At 36.6% G+C, this 24,835-nt stretch overlaps 1 protein-coding gene across 2 annotated transcripts in view; it reads right to left on the bottom strand.

Moving 5' to 3' along the window:
- The window catches only part of ATR (ATR serine/threonine kinase), a 116,559-nt gene that overhangs the window by 66,350 nt on the left and 25,374 nt on the right, over positions 1–24,835 (bottom strand). For both annotated transcript variants that reach the window (XM_043474206.1, XM_043474208.1), the window contains exons 14-21: positions 24,122–24,292; positions 22,336–22,530; positions 20,982–21,167; positions 8,534–8,626; positions 6,906–7,036; positions 5,395–5,538; positions 3,337–3,430; positions 2,223–2,348 (exon numbers count right to left, since the gene is read on the bottom strand). In XM_043474206.1, the coding sequence (XP_043330141.1) occupies positions 2,223–2,348; positions 3,337–3,430; positions 5,395–5,538; positions 6,906–7,036; positions 8,534–8,626; positions 20,982–21,167; positions 22,336–22,530; positions 24,122–24,292 (1,140 nt within the window). The remainder of the gene's footprint in view (positions 1–2,222; positions 2,349–3,336; positions 3,431–5,394; positions 5,539–6,905; positions 7,037–8,533; positions 8,627–20,981; positions 21,168–22,335; positions 22,531–24,121; positions 24,293–24,835) is intronic.

Here is a 24,835-nt window from a genome sequence, read left to right as displayed (position 1 = left end):
AGAAGAAAATTTATACTTTTGTTCTAGAGGTATCCGTTATATAGAGGTATCCTTTACATAAATAAAAAAGTATCTTTATTTAATCTTCTTTAACCAGTTTTAAATAGTATATTTTGACTCCCAGTTATTGCCTACACAATAGGGACTAAGCTCATTTTACTTATATCTTAGTCTCTTCTTCTCTCATTTAAAAAAAAGGTATACTTTCTATCTTATTAAAATCTATAGCACTTATGTAGAATTCTCCTGAAGTTGTCCCCACTGTTGTTAAATATATAACTAATAACCATCAGTTCTTTTGCCAAAGTCTCTCCAGTCATCTCTTCATTGAAGGAAGCCATTCTCTAGCCTATCTCTTAGGAAGGGCTTGCTTGTGAAACTTGTATTTCTTCAGTTCTTATATGTTAAAACCCTGTTTATTATTCATGATACTCTAAGGACAGCTTGCCTTATTCTTTATGTCCTTTACATTTTTGAAAATGCTGCTATCCTCTAGGTCTATTCTGTATATTACTGTTGAGAATAATGATACTAACTTACTTTTCTTGCCCTTTTAAGTGATTTTTTAAGAATATTCTCTTTTACCTGTAGGTCCTGAAGATTTCTTATTATTAAATTCTAAGATATGTCTCAGAGTTGACTATGCTGAGGTCAATTTTTACAGGTACACAATGGGTCCTTTCAATATACAGACTTAGGTCTTTTATTTACAGAAAAATTACTTGGATTATAGCTTTAAATATTAGAACTATTGTTTTATTTTTCTTCTTTACAAACTCCATTTGTATGTGAAATCTCTGCCGAATTTCCATTTCATCTGCTTCTCTGATCCTCTGTACTCCTTTCTCTAACCTCATTTTTGTTCTCTGGATTATTCTCCTGCCTTTCTTCAATGCTCCTTCCTAAAGTTTTAGTCACATATACTCCTCCTGTATGCTCCTCATAATTTAACCTTCATTTCTTCAATTTCTTTCTTTAGTTCAGTCACCTCTTGTTTCATATCTTGGTTTTTTGCCCATTTTTCTTTTTAAATTCTTCATTCAATTCCTCTTTTTTGGGGGGGTGGGGCATGCCAGATAGCTTGTGATATATTAGATGATGTTACCTGCTTGCCACAGTTGGAAAAGAAATCATTTTTCTTGTTTGTCCTAGATGTTTTGGGTCAGTGTGCTGATTATATTTTCTACTGATAATGCAGAACTACAGTTAGGAGACCGTGATATCTACATTCAAAGAGATTCAAGGCTCCTCCATGTGGTAGCATCATGTCCACACTGGCTGCTTCCCACCTTGGGTATATACAAGCTCACTGACCCAGAAGAATGTACTTGCTACCATCATGTATATCTTTTATCCTAAGAAAATGCTTCTTTCTATCATGAAAACAAATACAACCCAGCTTGCAATCCACTAACTCCTGAGGGTCTTAGGCCTCACATCTTATCATATGAGTTCTTGATATGCAAAAATGAAAACTTCATTGAAAATTTTTTTCCATTTCATAGATTTACAGGGATCTGATATTTTAAATACCAAGTCTCATTCTCACTAAGGTTAGGGATAATCTATATTATGCTGACAAGAAAAAGAATAAAGTTCACTGGCCTCATAAAAACTTAAAATTTAGCTTTATTAAAACTAACAGAATTAATTCCATCAAAATGAAAAATGGCAAAATTATTGAAATTTTACATGGAAGATATCTACAGGAAATACATGAGAAGACTCATATAAACTGCATACATCCTTCCTTAGGAAGATGTAGTAACCTAAAATATAACTGCCAAATCATGATCCTTCCAAAAAAACAAGAAAAAAAATATGCAAACCTCTTCAGCCTTAAAGGGCATCTCATGAATTTACTGATTCTAGGTCAGATCTGATAATCTTGGTAAAATAAAAATCACTTTTTTCATCGAACCTACTGAATCTCAAGCAAATATGCCTATCGTCTTTTCTTGAAATCCACCCTTTCTTTCCTGTAGCTCTTTAATTATACCTTAGGCTTCCCTGGTAGCTTAAACTGTAAAGAATCTGCCTGCAATGCAGGAGACTCGGGTTTGATCCCAGGGTAGGGAAGATTCCCTAGAGAAGGGAATGGGTACCCACTCCAGAATTCTTGCCTGGAGAATCCCAAGGACAGGGAAGCCTGGTGGGCTACAGTCCATGGGATCGCAAACAGTTGGATGCAATTGAGCAACTGACACTTTCACTTTTCATACCTGATTTTTATACAATGTTTCCTTCAAGCTCGTAAGAGCATGAATACGGACGTCTACATTTTCATGCTGAATTGCTTTCATGGATAGCTGAAGAGTTGTCTGAAGATCAGTACTCTCAGAGGTCTCCTATAAAAAGAGCACAGAGAGATACACCTTATCAGTTAACCACATCAGGAACCATTTCAGAAGGTCTGGATTTCCTACACCATTACCATTAAAGTAGTTAAACGGTACCCCAATTGAATGCAGTTTTAAAGAGTAATTTCTATCTCTTCTTTTGTATAGCATATCAATTTTCAGTAATTCTCAGGGAAAGGGATTTTCTTCCAAAATTTTTAGAGAAAAATTTTATATCAACTAAATAAGAATTTACTTATCCAAAATAAATCCTTCTTGGTAAGAAATTCAAGTTTCCCTTAATTTAAAAAGGGCTACATAAAAGCCTTGAACAAGGTCTACAGATTATGCAAATAACTCACTCCTTATTTTGACTACTTACTGTCTTATGACTGATGATTTACCCAGTAAAAAAGCATATAAAGTATTCAGAATCAATCTTGGGATCTGTAATAAATACATTTTCTACTCTGACCCATGCTCAGGTGTCCCACTTTCTGCCCTAAAATAAAATCACCAACAATCGTTTTTAAATTTCAGAGAGTTCACTAAACTTCCAGATGTTGGAATGACAGATGATTCTCCGTCTAAAGCTCAGAATTAGTCAGACCTGACATATCTATACCACGGTTTATAGCACAAAGTAATTGGCATCGTCCCACAGCATTTTTTTTCCTTTACTCAGAGTATGCAGCTATGGTCACTTCTTTTAGGGACTGTAAGTAAGAACATATTGATCTGGGTATGGATGGCACAAAAACTGTATCATTTGCTCTCTGTTCTATCTAATTCTATATTACATCTTTGATCCAGATGCTAAAACTTCCTTCTAAAAATCAGACTCAAGATAGGATTATACAGTAATCAGAAATTAGGCATCAGAATATGACTATAATATCCCCAGACATCATTCTAAAGAATCTCTATTCAGTGTTTTAGCACTTGGAAATAATCTTGTGTGAACGACCTCCTTAACCATACATAAAAAATTGAATACCTTTCTATATTCCTGTAGAACCGCTTTTATCTTTTTTAATTCTTGATGATCAGGTAAAAAATATATTTCATGAAGAAAATCTTGCACAGCATCCCTAACAGTCAGTTGAAAGAAAAAGAATTATTTACTAAATATGAACACTAAAAAACACCACAAAGCAGAGGGTGAAACTAAAGCCAACTTAATTCACATTTAAAAGTGCTAGCTGATTGTTGACAAGTCGAGGATGCTCAGCCAATACTGGCAAATAATCAAATCTGAGAAAATCACCCTGTAGCAGTCTGCTACATTAGTGGCTCTGAAAAATCTCTATGTCTTGATATACACTCCCATGTAGAGTCACTTCAGCTTCAATTTGGGCTAGGTGTGTGATTTGTTTTAAAAATTTGAATGTGGAAGAGATGCTGAACTGACTTTGGGCCTAAGTGTTAAAAAGGTCTGGCAGCTTCTGGTTTTGTTCTCATGAGAGTCCTGAGTCACCATGTAAGAAGTCTGGTCACCATCAGGGACAGGCTACATGGAGACAGGGAGAAGCTCTGAGACTAAATGGAAAGAGGGAGAAGTCCAGTCAGGTCTACCTGCTGGCTGATTGCAATGACCACTGGTAAGAACAGCCAAGGAACTGACCAGCTGAACCCCAGTCCAGACTGCAAAATTATGAGTACTAGGTTTTGAAGTGGTTTATAATGCAGCAATAGAAACTCAACCCCAAAATATAAATTCTCACAAAGATATATTAGAGAAAAATACATAAGTAATTCTTACTGGAGGTTACAATTTTTAACATGCTTCAAACATAAAGCTCTAATATTTCTAGGTCCAAATAAAAGGGTTTCTAAATTCTATCTTTACTAACTCATGCAACAAACACGTATTAAGTAACTTCTATGTGCTACTATTTCCTAGAAACTGGGGATGTAACAACCAAGAAAATTGCAATGATTCCTTCACTCAGAAGCTTAAAGTCTTCTCTCTAGTAGAGTGAAAGAGAATTGTTTCATTATATGAAAAGGCAGAGAAATGATTCCTCTATAATAAACAGCAAAGATAAACTATTTGCATAATAATCCAAAAGGTATTTGAAAAGTGATCTAGATCAGTGATAATGTTGTTCTACTATGTTCAGAATACCAAAAATAAAAGTATTTTAATTGGAAAAAACTCCATTAACTTTTTATTCTTTATTTACTCCTTGATTGGATAGTTTCTGAAAATGACTAATGGAAGTGCAATAGCATATGGATAAGTAAGTAAATAGTACTTAAATTCTAATTTTTCAGAAGCAAAGGAACCCTGATATACAACAGTATGTGCAAAAATGAAAAACAAAAATAAAAACAGGTGTACAGAAAGACATTCCAAACTAAAAAGCATCCTAAGTGAAAAATAAAAATGGAAAGGAGTAATGCAATATTCTTGCATTAGCAATGTGGATTGACTACAGCCTGGTATCTGCTTTGAAAAATCTTGGCAAAGAATTTTAAGAAATAAGATGTGGCCAGATTTTAGAAAGCTTTAAATATCCAGATAAACAATTTGGAATTCAGAAATGGAGAATCACAGAATGTCTCTCCATGATGGAATGATAAAGAGATGTTTTAAAACATGAACAATACAAAGAAACATAATAAAAACTTAAACGAAGGGAGGCTGGTTAAAGGGTTATTGCAATGAATAAGGGTTTGAAATAAGGCAAGCTGTAGAAACTATGTGATTAGCCCTCCTAACCTTTTTCACGCATTCAACTGTCTGCCTTTTAACTGTGAGAAGAAAGGTAAATTTAGCTTCACCTCTTTCAAAACTGATGAAAAATAATTTTGAGCTATTATTGACCTACTAACTATTAAGCTTAAAATATAATTACAATAAAAGCCATGTCACAACTGAAAGCCATGTCATATCAGTTTGATATGTATTGACTTTAAGCATGTCAATTACTTCTATTTATTAATGGACTCTAAATTAAAAAGAATGTGAACAGTTTACCACAGTAATCCTAATACCTTGATACAAAAATGCAGTAATAAAAAGCTGCTATCTCTATTTCAGTTACAATACCTGTTTTCAATTATGAGGTAGTGAAATATAGCTGCAGTTTCTTTAGGCTGGATGTGTATGAGTGGTAACAAAGCTACTATTACATGACTGAGAAGGGAGCCTAGATAAGCGTGATCCAGGCAACGAACAAAGCAGTCCCAAGCTCTATGTGGAAAAAAAAAAGTTAAAAGTCACATCAGTTAATTATTAGCTGAACAAACAATGGTAAATACAAAGAATAAGACTATAAGGCAGCTGTAAAGTAAGAAAGATCAGTCAGTATACTGAAATTAAGTGACCTCTATACCACACTAAGTCAAAAAAAGCAAGAAGAAAAACAAAGCTTATAATATGCTACCTTTTGGGGCAGGATTAATATTTTTAAAAAAAAGCATCTGTGAGTGTGTATGCATTTGCTTATACTTTTAGAAAAGGGGGGACTACACAAAATAAAATTAGACACATCTATTTTTGAGCAATTTAGGAACGACGGCTAGATTCTCTGAGTGTAACTTATTACACAAATCTGAATTTAGGACAAAGTAAATGTGTTATATGATTTTTAAATTAAATAAAATAGAAGGAAAAATCAACCTCTAAAAATATTAAGCAAACTGAAACAACTGAACATCACAATACCAAGTAGATGGCACAGGCACATAGGAAAGAATTATTTTACATGACTTTAAAACATGACTTTATTCTTTCTTAAAAAAATTATCTTTCATATTCTTTTCCATTATAATTTATCACAGAATTCTGAATATAGTAAAACATTATTCTGACTGTACATCTCCAGTAAAATTTAGTCAAGAACAAAAAGAAACTTTAAGAAGCTTAAACTGCATTCAGGAGTTTTATTGTTAGCAGTAATACTGAAATTAAACTAAATTAGCAATCAGCCAAATCCTACATGCCAAAATCTCAATGGCCAAAAAGAAATGTCGAGAGGGTATTTAAGGGATTAATCTATTTACGGGACTTACTTAGGGGGCCATACAATCAAATGTGTGACATTTTATTTGGATTTCAATTCAAACAAGTCAACATCTTTGGGGAAAACATCTCTGAGACAACTGGAGAAATCTGAATTTTAGACGGTATTAAGGAAATCCTTATTAATTCTGCTAAGTATAATAATTTATGATGGTTACATATTTTTAAGATGCCCTTATCCATTAGATACCTCTAAGGTTTTAGAAATAAAATGATATGATATTGGGTTTTCTTTAAAACATTCTAAGTAACAATAAGTAGAAGTAGAAGGGTTAAATAAAATAAGATTAACAAAGTTGCTAACTACCGAGGTTGGGAAGTGGGTATGCAGCAATTCATTACACTATTCTATTTCTCAGGATATTAAAAGATTTCACAGCAAAATGTTTTAAAAGAAGTAAACACATTCCCTTTTCAGTGCAAATACCTCTCTATATTACATCTGGTTTGAACCCAATTTCCCTCAAAGGGATAAGAATTCAAGTTAGTGTTACTGGGAGATGCAAAATATCTAATGAACTCAGGTCGCCATTTACCTGCAACACAATTCAGGAAAATCATCCTTGAATCGAAGGCCAGTTCTCAGCGTGGTCATCATCTTCACCCTCACAGAACTGACATGTTTGGGTCCCATCAATTTCATTAAAGACATTAAACTGTTCAAGGCCTGAAAAGTAAGTAGGGCTTCAAAATAAAGCCACAAACACACTGGCAGGAGCGGATGAGCCCTAAGGACAAGTGCTTTCCATCTTAATCTCAGTGTATATCTATTCTCTGACAACACAAAGCCTAATGGTAGTAGTTTATTTTGTTCAAGTGCTTATGTAAGAATTATAATTTGAAAAATACAAGTTGGGTTCCTTGCTTTTTTTTTTCCTGCTTTTGAAAGTGATTTGTTATTTTGGTCCTTGTGGTCCTCTTAAGCAGTAATTTTCATTTATTAAAACCATAATACCTATTTTTTTCTCCATATCCATCTTAAGCAGCTATGCAACACATGCATTTATGTCCTAACAGTACTAAATTCAAATGCTCTAATTTAGTAAAACAGGTAACTAATGACATACTCAGAAAATAGTACACACGTTTTATTGTGTGGAACACAGAATCAGACTTGTATGAATAGCTTCAGATTCTAACAAATGGGTAAAGAAACTCTCCGGTCAACCTTAACTATGTGGAAAAACATGAAAGCTCTTTATGTTTTAAACAAACAAACTCTAGTTTTCTTAGACTTGAGGTTATCCTTTCACTTGGGATAACAATAAGAAAGATTTTACATAGACAGAAGTAATTTCGGGGATTAAATTCACCAGTTGACACCAAATGAACAAGTATTTGTTGCTGAAATTTTTATAGATTAATATTGTACCCCGTCTTTCCTAGCTCTTTAAGGTTATTAAGAATGTGGAGTATAGATTGGAAAAAAAGCATCTATTCATGGGCTTTTATTATAATTTTACTGACTGCAGAGTGGGAAGCAATGAAAACGAAAATTTAATAGTATCTAAAATACTATCCCAAACTACAGACAAAAATTTCCATTTGTGATAGCAATCATAATGAAACTACACTGAATGCGTTTAAATATATACAGATAAATACAGAAGTTACTTTACTTTCTATAGCCCAACACTTTTGGTATTCAAAAACACCATGAGACATGACTCACGTGAGACCAATTTGGGTTAATGAATTTAATAATGCAACTTTTGTTTGCGCTGTCAGGGAATGCTGGTCTCTTTTCTTCCCATCGACCTAGATATTGTGATGATGTAAGCCTGAAGCTGCTGGAGCCATCACCTGGCACTTAAGTCAGAGCTAATCCAAGGAAATTTGAGTTAAGTGATTAATTCTGAGAATAAAATACTGAAAATCAAGTTATGCCAGAGGCTATGTATTATCTTTATACTTTTAGTTACATAGGCAACAAATTCCTTCAAGTCACTTTGGGTGAGTTTTCTGTCCCTTATAAACAAAACAACAGTAAATGATAACATTTTCTTTTCAGATTCCTCAAAAGCATATGTGAGTTGTTCAGGAATATAGAATATCATGTTTGACAATTTTTTTTCTTTCACTGTTTGCAGCTAAAAGCAGATATCTCCTACATATTCTATATGAATTCTGTTCTGGCCCTTTGTAACCAACTACCATCACCTACCATTTTCTTATCTTCAATACCAACACTGGAGCTTAGTAACTGCATATTGAAAAAAGCCAAAATGCCCAACAACTTGGGTTGCAAATAATCAGCCTAAGGGGAAAAAAACCAACACATAAAAAAGGTATTACATAGTTTCATACAGACCAAATTTCATAAGTCAACCATTTATTTAATATCATTTCTGTTTTATCTAACTACATTAGAATATTGGAAATAACCAGTGGCAGAATTACATTTCTCCCAGAGCATATATTTTCACATGTAATACTTTAAAAATAAAACTGATTCACAATTATCATGATAATATATGAGATAATATATGATTAAATAGTTCTGTACCGAGAGAAAATCATAAGCTTTTGAACTAGAGTTGAGCTATGGTAGAATCCTCAGGATCTGACTCATGTCAGGATCCAGGGTGGTGAGGATATTTATCTTAAGGGGAAGAATAGAAAAAGACAAGTGAACGTCCTTATTTAGAGCATTTAGAGCTAAGGTGGGAAAAACAAGTTACTTGAACAAGGAACAGGTCCTCTGCCAGAGGGGCTTTTCCCAGGTGCCACTAGTGGTAAAGAACCTGCCTGCCAATGCAGGAGACATAGAGATACAGGTTCGATCCCTGGGTCGGGAAGATCCCCTGGAGGAGGAAATGGCAACCCACTCCAATACTCTTGCCTGCAGAATCCCTGTAGAGGAGCCTGGTAAACCACAGTCCAAAGTGTCACAAAGAGTCAGACACAACTGAAGCAACTTAGCACACAGGCACACGCACCCTGCCAGAATGACGGTCTGCCCTAGCAGTCAATATCCCCTGAGGAAATAGTAACAGGGCTACAAACCTTGGGCATCAACAGCTACAAGATAGGTATCACTAATTATGGCATTTGGGGTCTCCTGAAGTAGACAGGGTTAACTCTTTCTTGCAAGAGGGGCATAGAGGACAGGGTATGGACTTTAAGTCAGCCAAACCTGGGTCCAAATCCCAATTTTAAAACCTCCTATTTAGAAAGATGGTAACGATAACCCTATAGGCAAAACAGAAAAAGAGACACAGATGTACAGAACAGACTTTTGGACTCTGTAGGAGAAGGTGAAGGTGGGATGTTTCAAGAGAACAGCATCGAAACATATATATTATCTAGGGTGAAACAGATCACCAGCCCAGGTTGGATACATGAGACAAGTGCTCGGGGCTGGTGCACTGGGAAGACCCAGAGGGATCGGGTAGAGAGGGAGGTGGAAAGGGGGATCAGGATGGGGAATACATGTAAATCCATGGCTGATTCATGTCAATGTATGACAAAAACCACTACAATATTGTAAAGTAATTAGCCTCCAACTAATAAAAATAAATGGGAAAAAAAAAACTTCCTAGTTTATGATGTTGGATGAGTTACTCAGCTCTTCTGAGTCTATAAGATGGGAACAATGAAAGTATCAACTGCATAAAGCTACTGTAGAGATTAAATAAGATATGTATTAAATGCTTAGAATACAGCAAATGTTAAATAAAACTTAATATTATTACAAACTGGGACTGTGAGTACTCTGCAAAGAAGAACTTTCCTCTCTATAAAAAGTCTTCAACAGGGGGCTTCCCTGGTGGCTTGGTGGTAAAGAATTCATCTGTCAGTACAGGAGACAAGGATTCAATCCCTGGTCCAGGAAAAATCTCACGTGCTGTGGAGCAACTAGACTTCTGAACCACAACTACTAAGCCTGTGCTCTAGAGCCCAAGAATCCCAACTACTGAGCCCACATGCTGTAACTACTGAAACCTGACAGCCTGTGCTCCGCAACAAGGGAAGCAACTGCGATGAGAGGCCAGCACACCACACTGAGGAAAAGCTTCTGCTCACCACAACTACAGAAAAGCCTGCACAGCAGCAAAGATCCAGCAGAGCCAAAAATAAATAAATAAAAATTTTAAAAATCTTTAACAAAATTAGTTAGGACAAGGACATGAGTAATGTGCATGTTTAAGCTACCACAATAAACACAATGAAGGTGTGATTAAAAAAAAAAAAAACTTCATATATTGGCAAGAAAAGGGACCAAAAACAAGGAGGGGAGCTGGGGAGAAGCAGCAATTAGAATATTTTCCGACTCCAGGAAAAAGTTGCATTATTTGACACTGAGGTACCTAATTCAAGTATCTTTAGGTCACACACACTACCAGGTTGGGTGAGGAGGTAAGAAAGGTGTACACTAGCTCACTGTAGAGAGGAAGCTTAGTGTCCAACACTTTCTCCAGATTAAATGTTGGGATAAACTTTTTTCTCTTGCAGAGCACAGAGAATCATCTGTTTACCAAAGCCTAAAACTGCACTTAATTTATAAACTGCCAATTTGGATTAAGACTCAAGTTTAATATGTCATAATTCACTAATTGCAAGGTTCTAGCTCATTCCTAAATGAAAAGTTGATATAGGTGATACTCACATAATCTATGTCAACATTCTAATTTTAAAGTTCTTACATTTAGACAAAAAGTTCATTTATCTGCCACTCACCAAATATTTATTATGTATGTCTAGAATACTCTGCTAGGTACAAGTGTACAAGATAAGCAGTCACTTTCTCCCTACTAGCTTACACGGGAGACTGATAGAAGATGATGACATTTAATAAGTAAGTATGTAAATAAGTTTGTAATAAGTGCTATAAAGAAACAGACATGGTCACATGAGAGAGAAGAACTGGAATGAAGTGATTAGGAATTTAGATGGGATGATCAGGAAACTCTGAGATCTAAACAATGAGAAACATCCAGGAGAAAATTCCAAGTAAAGAGACTATCTACTGTAAAGGTTGTCAAGGAGGAAAAAGCTTGACATCTTTAAGAAACATAAACAATACTGAAACATAGGCAGGAAGGAAGATAAAAGTTGTACAATATGTGAGGGTGGAAAAGTATGCACCACGTAGAGCCTTATAGATTAGAGTAATGAAAATCCCAGAAGAAATTTAACCAAGGGAATGAGTTTAAGCTGTCAGAAGAGTATTTCAAATGCTGTGTAAGTAACTGATTAAAGACGTAGGAAAGAAAGAGCAAAAAGAGAGAATAATTAGGAAGTTATCACAGTTGTCCTGGAGAAAGATGATGGTCACTTGTATAAGGGTGGTGGCTGCAGATAAGGAAAGACAGACTTGGGGGACAGACTTGAAAGGACTTCTTGATACTTAATTTTAAAGGATACAGGAAATGGAGGGCTCATGAATGCCTTCCAGGTTTTGATCTGAGGAACTGATATCTGAGGACAGATATTGTAGATATTGGTACCATTTCCTGAGAAGTAAAGAGGAACAGGTTAGGGAAGGAAAATAGAGATTTTTATAATTTGGGCTTCCATAGTGGCTCAGATGGTAAAGAATCTGCCTGCAAGGCAGGAGACCCAGATTCAATCCCTGGGTCGTGAAGATCCCCTGGATAAGGAAACCAGTGGCAACCCACTCCATTATTTCTGCCTGGAGAATTCCATGGACAAAGGAGCCTGGCAAGCTCCTGGCAAGCAAGTCCATGGTGTCACAAAGAGTCAGACATGACTGACTGACTAACATTGGGGAATGGAAACTCCCCAATGTTTGGACTTGTTTGACATGTTTAAAAAGACAGGCAAACATAGATGACAAACAGGAGGTTGGACAGTCTCAGTTTGTCAATTTCCTCATCCTCAGATCCATTCTCTGTCCTTTTCTGCCTGCCTATCTCTGTTTATTTCCAATGCAAACCATTCAATATCACAGTAATCCAAGTATATGCCCCAAACAGTACTGCTGAAGAAGCTGAAGTTAAACGGTTCTTTGAAGACCTATAAGACCTTATAGAACTGACACCCAAACAAGATGTCCTTTTCATCAGAGGGGACTGGCATGCAAAAGGAGGAAGTCAAGAGATAAGTGGAGTAACAGGCAAATTTGGCCTTGGAGTACAAGCTGAAGCAGGGCAAAGGCTAACAGAGTTTTGCCAAGAAAATGCACTGGTCATAGCAAACACCATCTTCCAACAACACATGGGAAGACTACACATGGACATCACCAGATGTCAATACCGAAATTAGATTGATTACATTCTTTTCAGCCAAAGATGGAGAAGCTCTATATAGTCAGCAAAAACAAGACCGGGAACTGAAGGTGGCTCAGACCATGAACTCCTTATTGTCAAATTCAGACTGAAATTGAAGAAAGTAGGGAAAACCATTAGACCATTCAGATATGACCTAAATCAAATCCCTTATGATTATACAGTGGAAGTGACAAATAGATTCAAGGGATTAGATCTGATAGACAGAGTGCCTGAAGAACTATAGACAGGGATTCATGGCATTGTACAGGGGGCAGTAATCAAGACCATCCCCAAGAAAAAGAAATGCAGAAGGCAAAATGGTTGTCCAACAAGTCCTTACAAATAGCTGAGAAAAGAAAAGAAGTGAAAGGCAAAAGAGAAAAGGAAAGATATGCCCATCTGAATGTAGAGTTCCAAAGAATAGCAAGGAGAGATAAAAAACCCTTCCTCAGTGATCAATGCAAAGAAAGAGAGGAAAACAATAGAATGGGAAAGACTAGAGATCTCTTCAAGAAAATTAGAGATACCAAGGGAACATTTCATGCAAAGATAGACACAATAAAGGACAGAAATGGTACAGACCTAACAAAGCAGAAGATATTAAGGAGAAGTGGCAAGAATACACAGAAAAACTGTACAAAAAAGATCTTCACGACACAGATAATCATGATGGTATGATCACTCACCTAGAGCCAGACATCCTGGAATGCGAAGTCAAGTGGGCCTTAGGAAACATCACTACGAACAAAATTAGTGGAGGTGATCGAATTCTAGTTGAGCTATTTCAAATCCTAAAAGATGATGATATGAAAGTGCTGCACTCAATATGCCAGCAAATTTGGAAAACTCAGCAGTGACCACAGGACTGGAAAAGGTCAGTTTTCATTCCAATTCCAAAGAAAGGCAATGCCAAAGAATGTTCAAACTACCACACAATTGCACTCATCTCACACGCTAGTAAAGTATTGCTCAAAATTCTCCAAGCCAGGCTTCAACAGTATGTGAATGGTGAACTTCTAGATGTTCAAGCTGGATTTAGAAAAGGCACAGGAAAATGGCTATTCTACCCAATGCAGTCTATAGATTCAATGCAATCCCTATCAAGCTACCAACGGTATTTTTCACAGAACTAGAACAAATAATTTCACAATTTGTATGGAAATACAAAAAACCGCGAATAGCCAAAGTAATCTTGAGAAAGAAGAATGGAACTGGAGGAATCAACCTGCCTGACTTCAGACTCTACTACAAAGCCACAGTCATCAAGACAGTATGGTACTGGCACAAAGACAGAAATATAGATCAATGGAACAGAATAGAAAGCCCAGAGATAAATCCACGAACCTATGGACACCTTATCTTTGACAAAGGAGGCAAGGATATACAATGGAAAAAAGACAACCTCTTTAACAAGTGGTGCTGGGAAAACTGGTCAACCACTTGTAAAAGAATGAAACTAGAACACTTTCTAACACCATACACAAAAATAAACTCAAAATGGATTAAAGATCTAAATGTAAGACCAGAAACTATAAAACTCCTAGAGGAGAACATAGGCAAAACACTCTCCGACATAAATCACAGCAAGATCCTCTATGACCCACCTCCCAGAATATTGGAAATAAAAGCAAAACTAAACAAATGGGACCTAATGAAACTTAAAAGCTTTTGCACTACAAAGGAAACTATAAGTAAGGTGAAAAGACAGTCCTCAGATTGGGAGAAAATAATAGCAAATGAAGAAACAGACAAAGGATTAATCTCAAAAATATACAAGCAACTCCTGCAGCTCAATTCCAGAAAAATAAATGACCCAATCAAAAAATGGGCCAAAGAACTAAACAGACATTTCTCCAAAGAAGACATACAGATGGCTAACAAACACATGAAAAGATGCTCAACATCACTCATTATCAGAGAAATGCAAATCAAAACCACAATGAGGTACCATTACACGCCAGTCAGGATGGCTGCTATCCAAAAGTCTACAAGCAATAAATGCTGGAGAGGGTGTGGAGAAAAGGGAACCCTCTTACACTGTTGGTGGGAATGCAAACTAGTACAGCCGCTATGGAAAACAGTGTGGAGATTTCTTAAAAAAACTGGAAATAGAACTGCCATATGACCCAGCAATCCCACTTCTGGGCATACACACTGAGGAAACCAGATCTGAAAGAGACACGTGCACCCCAATGTTCATCGCAGCACTGTTTATAATAGCCAGGACATGGAAGCAACCTAGATGCCCATCAGCAGATGAATGGATAAGGAAGCTGTGGTACATATACACCATGGAATATTACTCAGCCATTAAAAAGAATTCATTTGAACCAGTCCTAATGAGATGGATGAAACTGGAGCCCATTATACAGAGTAAAAGTAAGCCAGAAAGATAAAGAACATTACAGCATACTAACACATATATATGGAATTTAGAAAGATGGTAACGATAACCCTATATGCAAAACAGAAAAAGAGACACAGAAATACAGAACAGACTTTTGAACTCTGTGGGAGAAGTGAGGGTGGGATATTTTTCAAAAGAACAGCATGTATACTATCTATGGTGAAACAGATCACCAGCCCAGGTGGGATGCATGAGACAAGTGCTCGGCCTGGTGCACTGGGAAGACCCAGAGGAATCGGGTGGAGAGGGAGGTGGGAGGGGGGATCGGGATGGGGAATACGTGTAAATCCATGGCTGATTCATATCAATGTATGACAAAACCCACTGAAAAAAAAAAAGAAAAGAAAAGGCAGAGGAATCAGAGACCAAGTTGCCAACATCCACTGGATCATCGAAAAAGCAAGAGAGTTCCAGAAAAACATCTATTTCTGCTTTATTGACTACGCCAAAGCCTTTGACTGTGTGATCACAATAAACTGTGGAAAATTCTGAAAGAGATGGGAATACCAGACCACCTGACCTGCCTCCTGAGAAATATGTATGCAGGTCAAGAAGCAACAGTTAGAACCAGACATGGAACAACAGACTGGTTCCAAATTGGGAAAGGAGTACGTCAAGGCTGTATATTGTCACCCTGCTTATTTAACTTATATGCAGAATACATAATGTGAAATGCTGGACTGGATGAATGACAAGCTGGAATCAAGACTGCCAGGAGAAATATCAATAGCCTCAGATACATAGATGACACCACTCTTATGGCAGAAAGGGAAGAACTAAAGAGCCTCTTGATGAAAGTGAAAGAGGACAGTGAAAAAGTTGGCTTAAATCTCAACATTCAGAAAACTAAGATCATGGCATCTGGTCCCATCACTTCATGGCAAACAGATGGAGAAACAGTGGAAACAGTGAGAGGCTTTAGATTTTTGGGCTCCAAAATCACTGCAGATGGTGACTGCAGCCATGAAATTAAAAGATGTTTGCTGCTTGGAATGAAAGCTATGACCAACCTAGATAACATATTAAAAAGCAGAGACATAATTCTTGACTTTGACTGTGCGGACCTTTGTCAGCTAATTGCTGGGGAGAAGCAGCAATTAGAATATTTTCCAACTCCAGGAAAAAGATGCATTGTTTGACACTGAGGTACCTAATTCATGTATCTTTAGGTCACACATGATACCAGGTTGGGTGAGGAGGTAAGAAAGGTATACACTAGGTCACTGTAGAGAGGAAGCTTAGGGTCCGCCTAGTCAAAGCTATGGTTTTTCCAGTAGTCCTACATGGATGTGAGAGTTGGACTATAAAGGAAGTTGAGCGCAAAAGAACTGATGCTTTTGAACTGTCGTGTTGGAGAAGACTCTTGAGAGTCCCTTGGACTGCAAGGAGATCAAAGAGTCCATCCTAAAGGAGATCAGTCCTGAATGTTCATTGCAAGGATTGATGCTGAAGCTGAAACTCCAATACTTTGGCCACCTGATTGTGAAGAATTGATTCATTGGAAAAGACCCTGATGCTGGGAAAGGCTGAAGGCAGGAGGAGAAGGGGACGACAGAGGATGAGACAGCTGGATGGCATCACCGACTTGATGGACACGAGTTTGAGCAAGCTCCAGGAGTTGGTGATAGACAAGGAAGCCTGGTGTGCTGCAGTCCATGGGGTGGCAAAGAGTCAGACATGACTGAGCAACTGAACTGAACTGTACTGATGTGCCTGGGAGGCCAGCCAGATTTCATCACTCAAGATTCCTTTTCCTCCGGGTTTCCGGCTAAATTCAGCCAAGTGGAGCCACCAATAGGAGAACACAGGGCAGGAGTAGAGAGTGTGATATCTATAACTTCCTGCACTCTCTGGGCTGTGAGGTGCTTCTGGTGGTGGTTATGTTCCTCCACGACAAGAGCCCTTCCCAAGCACCACAGTTCTAGCTCTCTGGTGATACCATTTCTTCTTGCCCAGGAGTAAGGGGAGCATATGTTTCCTGCTGCTTCTAGTCTTGGGTTCCCTGCTAGTTCTCTTAACCTTGCTTATGTCAGTGAAAATAGCCCCTTCATTAAATTATTTTCAATGAAACATTTGCGTGTGTGCCATCTGTTTCCTGCCAGGACCTGACGTGCATTAAGTCCACAAGCCCAAAGTTCAAGAGAGTTCTGGACTAGAATTTCAATTACAAAATCATCAAAATATAAATCATATTAAAGGACCAGAGGAATTCAGATTCCCTCTCATTTAAGGAGAGAATATTTATAGAGAAAAAGACCCAATTACATAGTACTGAATCTAACACATAGAGAATACGTAGACAAAGTACAGATTAAGAATGAGTGGACAATCACCAATGAATGAATATATGAATGAATATTATACACACACACATATATATATATACAATGGAATACTGTGCTTAGTTGCTCAGTCATGTCTGACTCTGTTATGCCATAGACTATAGTCTGCCAAGCTCCTACGTCCATGAGGATTCTCCAGGCAAGAATGCTGGAGTGGGTTGCCACGCCTTCCTCCAGTGGATCTTCCCAACCCAGGGATCCAACCCAGTCTCCTGCATTGCATGAGGATCTTTAGTGTCTGAGCTACCAGGGAAGCCCAAGAATACTGGAGTGGGTAGCCTGTCCCTTCTACAGGGGAACTTCCTAACCCAGGAATTGAACCAGGGTCTCCCACATTGGATTCCTGACCAGCTGAACTACCTGGGAAGCCCAGTGGAATACCACTCAGCCATAAAAAGAATGAAATAATGCCATTTGCAGCAACATGGGTGAACCTAGAGATTATCACACTAAACAAAATGTCAGAAAGAGAAAGACAAACACTATATGCTATCACTTATACATGGAATCTAAAATATGGCACAAATGAACTTATCTATGAAAAGAAACAAATTCACAGACATAGAGAACAGACTTGTGGTTACAGGAGTGGGAGAGGGATGGACTGGGAGTTTGTGATTAGCAGATGCAAACTATTATATATAGAATGAATAAATAGCAAGGCCCTATTGTATATATAACACAGGGAACTATAGTCAGTATCATGTAACAGACCATAACAGAAAGGAATATGAAAAAGAATAGATATATATGTATAACTGAATCACTGTATTCACAACAGAAATTAACGAAACGTTGTAAATCAACCATACTTCAATAAAATAAATTAAGAAATAAAGAATGAGTGGACAGTGAAGCAAAAAGAAAATCAAGAAAATATGGTGTCACAGATGCACAGAGGAAGGGATGGTCAGCTGTACTGAACACCAGTGAAAGTCGAATAAGACAGAAAAAGAGAAACAACCACTGGATTTGATAGCTGCTGCTGCTGCTAAGTCACGTCAGTCGTGTCCAACTCTGTGTGACCCCATGGACGGCAGCCCACCAGGCTCCCTGGGATTCTCCAGGCAAGAATACTGGAGTGGGTTGCCACTTCCTTCTCCAGTGCAGGAAAGTGAAAAGTGAAAGTGAAGTCGCTCAGTCATGTCCAACTCTTCGCGACCCCATGGACTGTAGCCTACCAGGCTCCTCCATCCATGGGATTTTCCAGGCAAGAGTACTGAAGAGGGGTGCCACTGCCTTCTCCGGGATTTGATAGCAGGAAGATCATTTTTGACCCTGACAAGATGAAAATTTCAGTAGAATATTTCAAACAGAGTCAGAGTTGAATGAGTTAAAGAATGATGGTAAATGAGAAAGCCAAGACAGAAACCTCTCAAGATATTCTGCTGATAGTACTTTGAATATCTTCAAAGAATGAGGACAATCAAAAGAAAAAAATAGTAAGTCTGAGATTTATGTTTTTTCTACATGAAGAAATAAAGCAGTAAGATGATTTCAGATACAAATTTAAGACAGGGAAAGACAAAAAGGAATATTTCCTAACCTGCCTTAAACCCAACAAAGAATTTAAATATAGTTTAGAACTGATAAAGTTAGTATGTTGTGCCAAGGAAGGGATAGTGCCACCAGGGGAAGCTATGAATGTATTCTGATCCATAGTTAAAAGGTAGTGAAGAAAAATAAACAGCTTTACCCAATGAAAAAATAAAATCTAAAATCATTTGAAAATGTATATTTTTCATCCTGATATGTATGCTATGACCATGCAATTTAAATAAACAGTCTTTTCAAGACAAAAATTCAAATTTAAAATTTACATAAATCTCTAGCATTTGGGAAATACATAAAATACCTGTTTTTCAACGGTATTTTTCAAAGAACTAGAACAAATAATTTCACAATTTGTATGGAAATACAAAAAACCGCGAATAGCCAAAGTAATCTTGAGAAAGAAGAATGGAACTGGAGGAATCAAGCTGCCTGACTTCAGACTTGACTACAAAGCCACAGTCATCAAGACAGTATGGTACCGGCACAAAGACAGAAATATAGATCAATGGAACAGAATAGAAAGCCCAGAGATAAATCCACGAACCTATGGACACCTTATCTTTGACAAAGGAGGCAAGGATATACAATGGAAAAAAGACAACCTCTTTAACAAGTGGTGCTGGGAAAACTGTCAACCACTTGTAAAAGAATGAAACTAGAACACTTTCTAACACCATACACAAAAATAAACTCAAAATGGATTAAAGATCTAAATGTAAGACCAGAAACTATAAAACTCCTAGAGGAGAACATAGGCAAAACACTCTCTGACATGAATCACAGCAGGATCCTCTATGACCCACCTCCCAGAATATTGGAAATAAAAGCAAAAATAAACAAATGGGACCTAATGAAACTTAAAAGCTTTTGCACTACAAAGGAAACTATAAGTAAGGTGAAAAGACAGCCCTCAGATTGGGAGAAAATAATAGCAAATGAAGAAACAGACAAAGGATTAATCTCAAAAATATACAAGCAACTCCTGCAGCTCAATTCCAGAAAAACAAATGACCCAATCAAAAAATGGGCCAAAGAACTAAACAGACATTTCTCCAAAGAAGACATACAGATGGCTAACAAACACATGAAAAGATGCTCAACATCACTCATTATCAGAGAAATGCAAATCAAAACCACAATGAGGTACCATTACACGCCAGTCAGGATGGCTGCTATCCAAAAGTCTACAAGCAATAAATGCTGGAGAGGGTGTGGAGAAAAGGGAACCCTCTTACACTGTTGGTGGGAATGCAAACTAGTACAGCCGCTATGGAGAACAGTGTGGAGATTCCTTAAAAAACTGGAAATAGAACTGCCATATGACCCAGCAATCCCACTTCTGGGCATACACACCAAGGAAACCAGATCTGAAAGAGACACATGCACCCCAATGTTCATCGCAGCACTGTTTATAATAGCCAGGACATGGAAGCAACCTAGATGCCCATCAGCAGACGAATGCTTAAGGAAGCTGTGGTACATATACACAATGGAATATTACTCAGCCATTAAAAAGAATTCATTTGAACCAGTTCTAATGAGATGGATGAAACTGGAGCCCATTATACAGAGTGAAGTAAGCCAGAAAGATAAAGAACATTACAGCATACTAATACATATATATGGAATTTAGAAAGATGGTAACGATAACCCTATATGCAAAACAGAAAAGAGACACAGATTGTACAGAACAGACTTTTTGACTCTGTGGGAGAAGGCAAGGGTGGGATGTTTTGAGAGAACAGCATGTATATTATCTATGGTGAAACAGATCACCAGCCCAGGTGGGATGCATGAGACAAGTGCTCGGGCCTGGTGCACTGGGAAGACCCAGAGGAATCGGGTGGAGAGAGAGGTGGGAGGGGGATCGGGATGGGGAATATATGTAACTCCATGGCTGATTCATGTCAATGTATGACAAAACCCACTGCAATGTTGTGAAGTAATTAGCCTCCAACTAATAAAAATAAATGAAAAAACAAAACAAAGCAAAAAAAAACCCCTGTTTTTTTCAATTCCGTAAAGCTACAAAAAGGAGAAAAACAAACCAAAAAACCCATATAATGTATTCCTTACCATAAGCTCAGGTGATGTGATATCTCTTGGACCTTGATATGGATCATCACTAGATGCAAATGAGGCAAGTATTGACAAACCATTGAAAACCTGTTGATAGTGTTCACCAATACGGAGCAATAATTCATTATGCAGTCCTTGGAAATCTTGTCTCAGCAGGCTCCCCAGTTCAATTTCTGTTTCATTCTAACCCAAAGATTCATTAAAAAAAAAAAAAAAGTTGGTTTTTTCCTCCATACTAACATCTTAGAAATAAGTATATTGATTTTAATACACTATAGTTAATCAGGAGCTCTGGATCAGGTGACAAGAATTACTAGTGATATTAAAAAGGCATTGGAAAAGGATTCTAATCTTGACTTTTCCTGGTAGGTTTGCCATGGACTACAGGTAAAAAAGAGAAGTGATCAGAATTTATTTTGAAATAAAATTTTTAAAAGGGAGGTATAGTTTTTTTATTAAGTTTTAAAATGTCATTACATTCAAAGAAATGTAACCCCTGAGAAGAAAATTAGTGGCTCTGCCTCTCTCTGCCTTAGCTTTCTCATCCACAAAATGGAAAAATAATAGTACTTTATCTCACTGGGTAGCTGAGAGGAGTTATGCAAGTGAAATAATCCATAAAAATTGCTTAGCAAAGTTTCTGACACGTAAGCATTGGAATGCTGTTACCATTCCACTTTCATAACACAGATTTTCTTTCTCAAAATGAATAAATACAGTTAATATTCAAAAAGACTCATGTAGAAAGAGATCCATAGCTGGCATATCAGGAAATACAGGAAATAAATGAACATTGGAGAAAAACAATCATTACATATGCATATCTGACAGGTTCTCTTGTTCCCAGGTAGCCTCTTATTCGTCAGATTTCATTGCTACTACACTACTACGACACCAAAAAAAGCAGCATTGGCTATAATTTTAAATTTGAAAACTAGCAAGAAAGTGGGCCAAACTGTAATCAGAGCACTAAGTAACTAAATTCAATGCTGTCATTATACTACAGTTGAACGATATTGCCTCTTCTGACAGATATAATTGTCTATCATTAGTCACTGATAGTTCCAATCAATTAATAAATTCTAAAATGAAATTAGTTGTGAAGCTGATCCATGAATGGATGGCTATCATATACCATCATGGTAAAACAATAAAAAAAAATAACAAAAGAATAATTCTATTTAATACTCTCCTTTGGCCCAGGACAATACTTATTTATGTACCACTTGAACTTATATTACCCTAAGATGGATTATAAACTACTCACTCTACTTCCATAAGAATGTCACAACAGCTTTCCTATAATGCTAATTTATACAAAAGAGTAAAACATATACAAATATTCAATTACCTTTAGATAATGAAGGGCACGTTCTAATTCATCCTTGGAACAGGAACAGACCAAATGGGAAAAAATATACTTGAAGTTATTTATTAAAATCTCTCTACGATTGACATTTAATTGTTTTCCTAAAGTTCGAATGAGAGCAGAAGCTGCAGGGCTTGCTTTGGCAGCAAGGTCAGGTAGCAACACTTGTAATGTTCTCTGAAAAAGAAACACTACAATTACCAAAGAGCACGTCTGACCAGGTGATAAAACATTCACATGAGCTATGTACAAAAATACTTAAAAATACCACTCAAATTTGGAGTCCACCTACAACATATCTGAATTCAGATTTACCACTTATTCACTCAACAGACATGTACTGAGCATCTACTATGGCACAGGCACTGCAGATACAGCAGTGAAAAATGGGCAAGGTTCCTGATGGCATAAAGTTTACACTGGAGGTGGGGAGAGATAGAAATAAGTAAGCTAATGTTCAAGTAGCAAAGAAAATAATTTCTCATTAGTACATATTCGTGCTCTTAATTAGAGCAGAGGTTCCAAGCTTGATCTATTATTTGAGCTAACTAGTATTTAGACAATAAACAAGAGGAGCCATAAATACAGTATTTTAACTTCTTCAAATTAAGAAGTTGATGCTACAATATTAAAGAAAACCTTTTTAATACACTGCCATCCCAACATGGCAACAAATCTATTTTGCTTTTGGTCTATTTCCTTCAAGATCTTGTTCTTAAATAATATACAAAATTCCAAACATAAAATGATTGGCCTTTCATTTATTCACCTATCTAACAAACAACTACTGCATGTCAGTGACTATTCTTGGCACTGAAGATGTGACAGTAAACAAGACCCAAGCCCTATACTCAGAGGCTCTTATACCTTATTTGTGTTATGTCTTTCAACTTAATGTTAATCCAGGAAGACTGGACATTATAAGGTAGTTTCTACCAAGTATTTATAATTATTGTGTTACAGTGCATAACATTTTATGACCTAATTATTAGATACTTAAGTTTCTTCTCAGGGTTTTGTTTATTTGATACTTGGAAAATGCTGCAATAAACCTCTGTGCTTTGAGGCCCCCAGATGAAATTACTGAATGAAAAGGTAAAAATATCTTTGTGGTCCTTAGTGTATAGTATCATAGTTCCTTCTAAGCTTTGCCCAATTTACACACGATTTAATTTTGTTAAAATATAAAATACTGTAGGGAAAAATTTTGCATAGATCATTACTATAATTTATTAACCAATAATAATAAACTTTGCCTTTGGGAAAACATAAGAAGATAACCTATACCATCCATTTTTGAAACCTCAGCCCCACTAATGACTTTTCAAAGGCTTCCCAAACCACTACATACTACAAACTCGATTATCTGAATTCACATGTCATCTATAGCATTAGTTTGTACTCCCACTCCTTAGGGATAGATATGATCATATTAGACTTTGCATTACCAATGAAACCCATCATAGCACTAAAGACATAAACGCTTGGTAAACTGAATTAATTAGCATTAATTAATTAGCATTAACTTTTCAAGATAACCATAAAGAGCAATGACTCAAAACAACACATATTTCACTTTTATAACATAAGTAATATTATCATATCAAAGTCAAAAGATAACATGTAAATTTGAAAATCTATGGTCCTCATTATACTTGCCAGATAAATAAACAATGCCAGATTTTCTTAAAAAATAGAGAGAGAATGGAATAAACACAAAATACTGAACTGAAAACCTCAATAAAATCAACTATACTATGCAACATACAGTAAGGAAACGATTAAGATCAGGAAAGTCAAAAACATTGGCAATTTCAGACAAGGTATTTAAAGCCATTTCTCGCTGGTGAGCCACATCTTGTTTTCGCATCTCAGCATTCTGGCATGGAGTACTAGGAAGTGCCGTCATCTGACTGGAGTGGAGGGATTCTACCAAAAACTAGAGCAAAATGATGTCAGTTTTCACACAAGGAAGAACATTTAACTATTATGTTTTAGGCTAACATAAAGGCCAGTATCAGAGTTCTAAACATATTACCTGACTAGTTCATTTAATTTTTATAACAACCTTAATGAGGTATATATAAACACCCTTTTATAGATAAAGTAACCAGGCTTAGTTAAACTGGAATATGTTCTTAAGGATTACACCACTAGCACAGAGCAAAGCCTGTATTTTAACATTTCCCAACTTTTCAGACTGAACCTTTCCTAAATGAACCTTTCTTAAAACAAAGTACCTTATCCATAATATCAAAGCATAAAAAAGTTTATCACTAAAAGACAGACATAAAAAAAAAGACTTCTCTTAATAGATTAACAATAGAGTGTAATAATTATTATAAGATGACTTTTTCCCCCTCTCCCATTTATAGCTTAAATCTTCAGACTAGGATGCTAAAATATAAAAATGACAAGATGTAGGGTCTTTTAAATAAACCAAATACATCATTAAAAAAGAAATATCTCTCTTAAAACAAGA

The sequence above is a fragment of the Cervus canadensis genome, chromosome 7 (genome assembly GCF_019320065.1).
Source record: "Cervus canadensis isolate Bull #8, Minnesota chromosome 7, ASM1932006v1, whole genome shotgun sequence".
NCBI lineage: Eukaryota > Metazoa > Chordata > Mammalia > Artiodactyla > Cervidae > Cervus > Cervus canadensis.
This window is presented reverse-complemented; position numbering and strand designations above follow the sequence as displayed.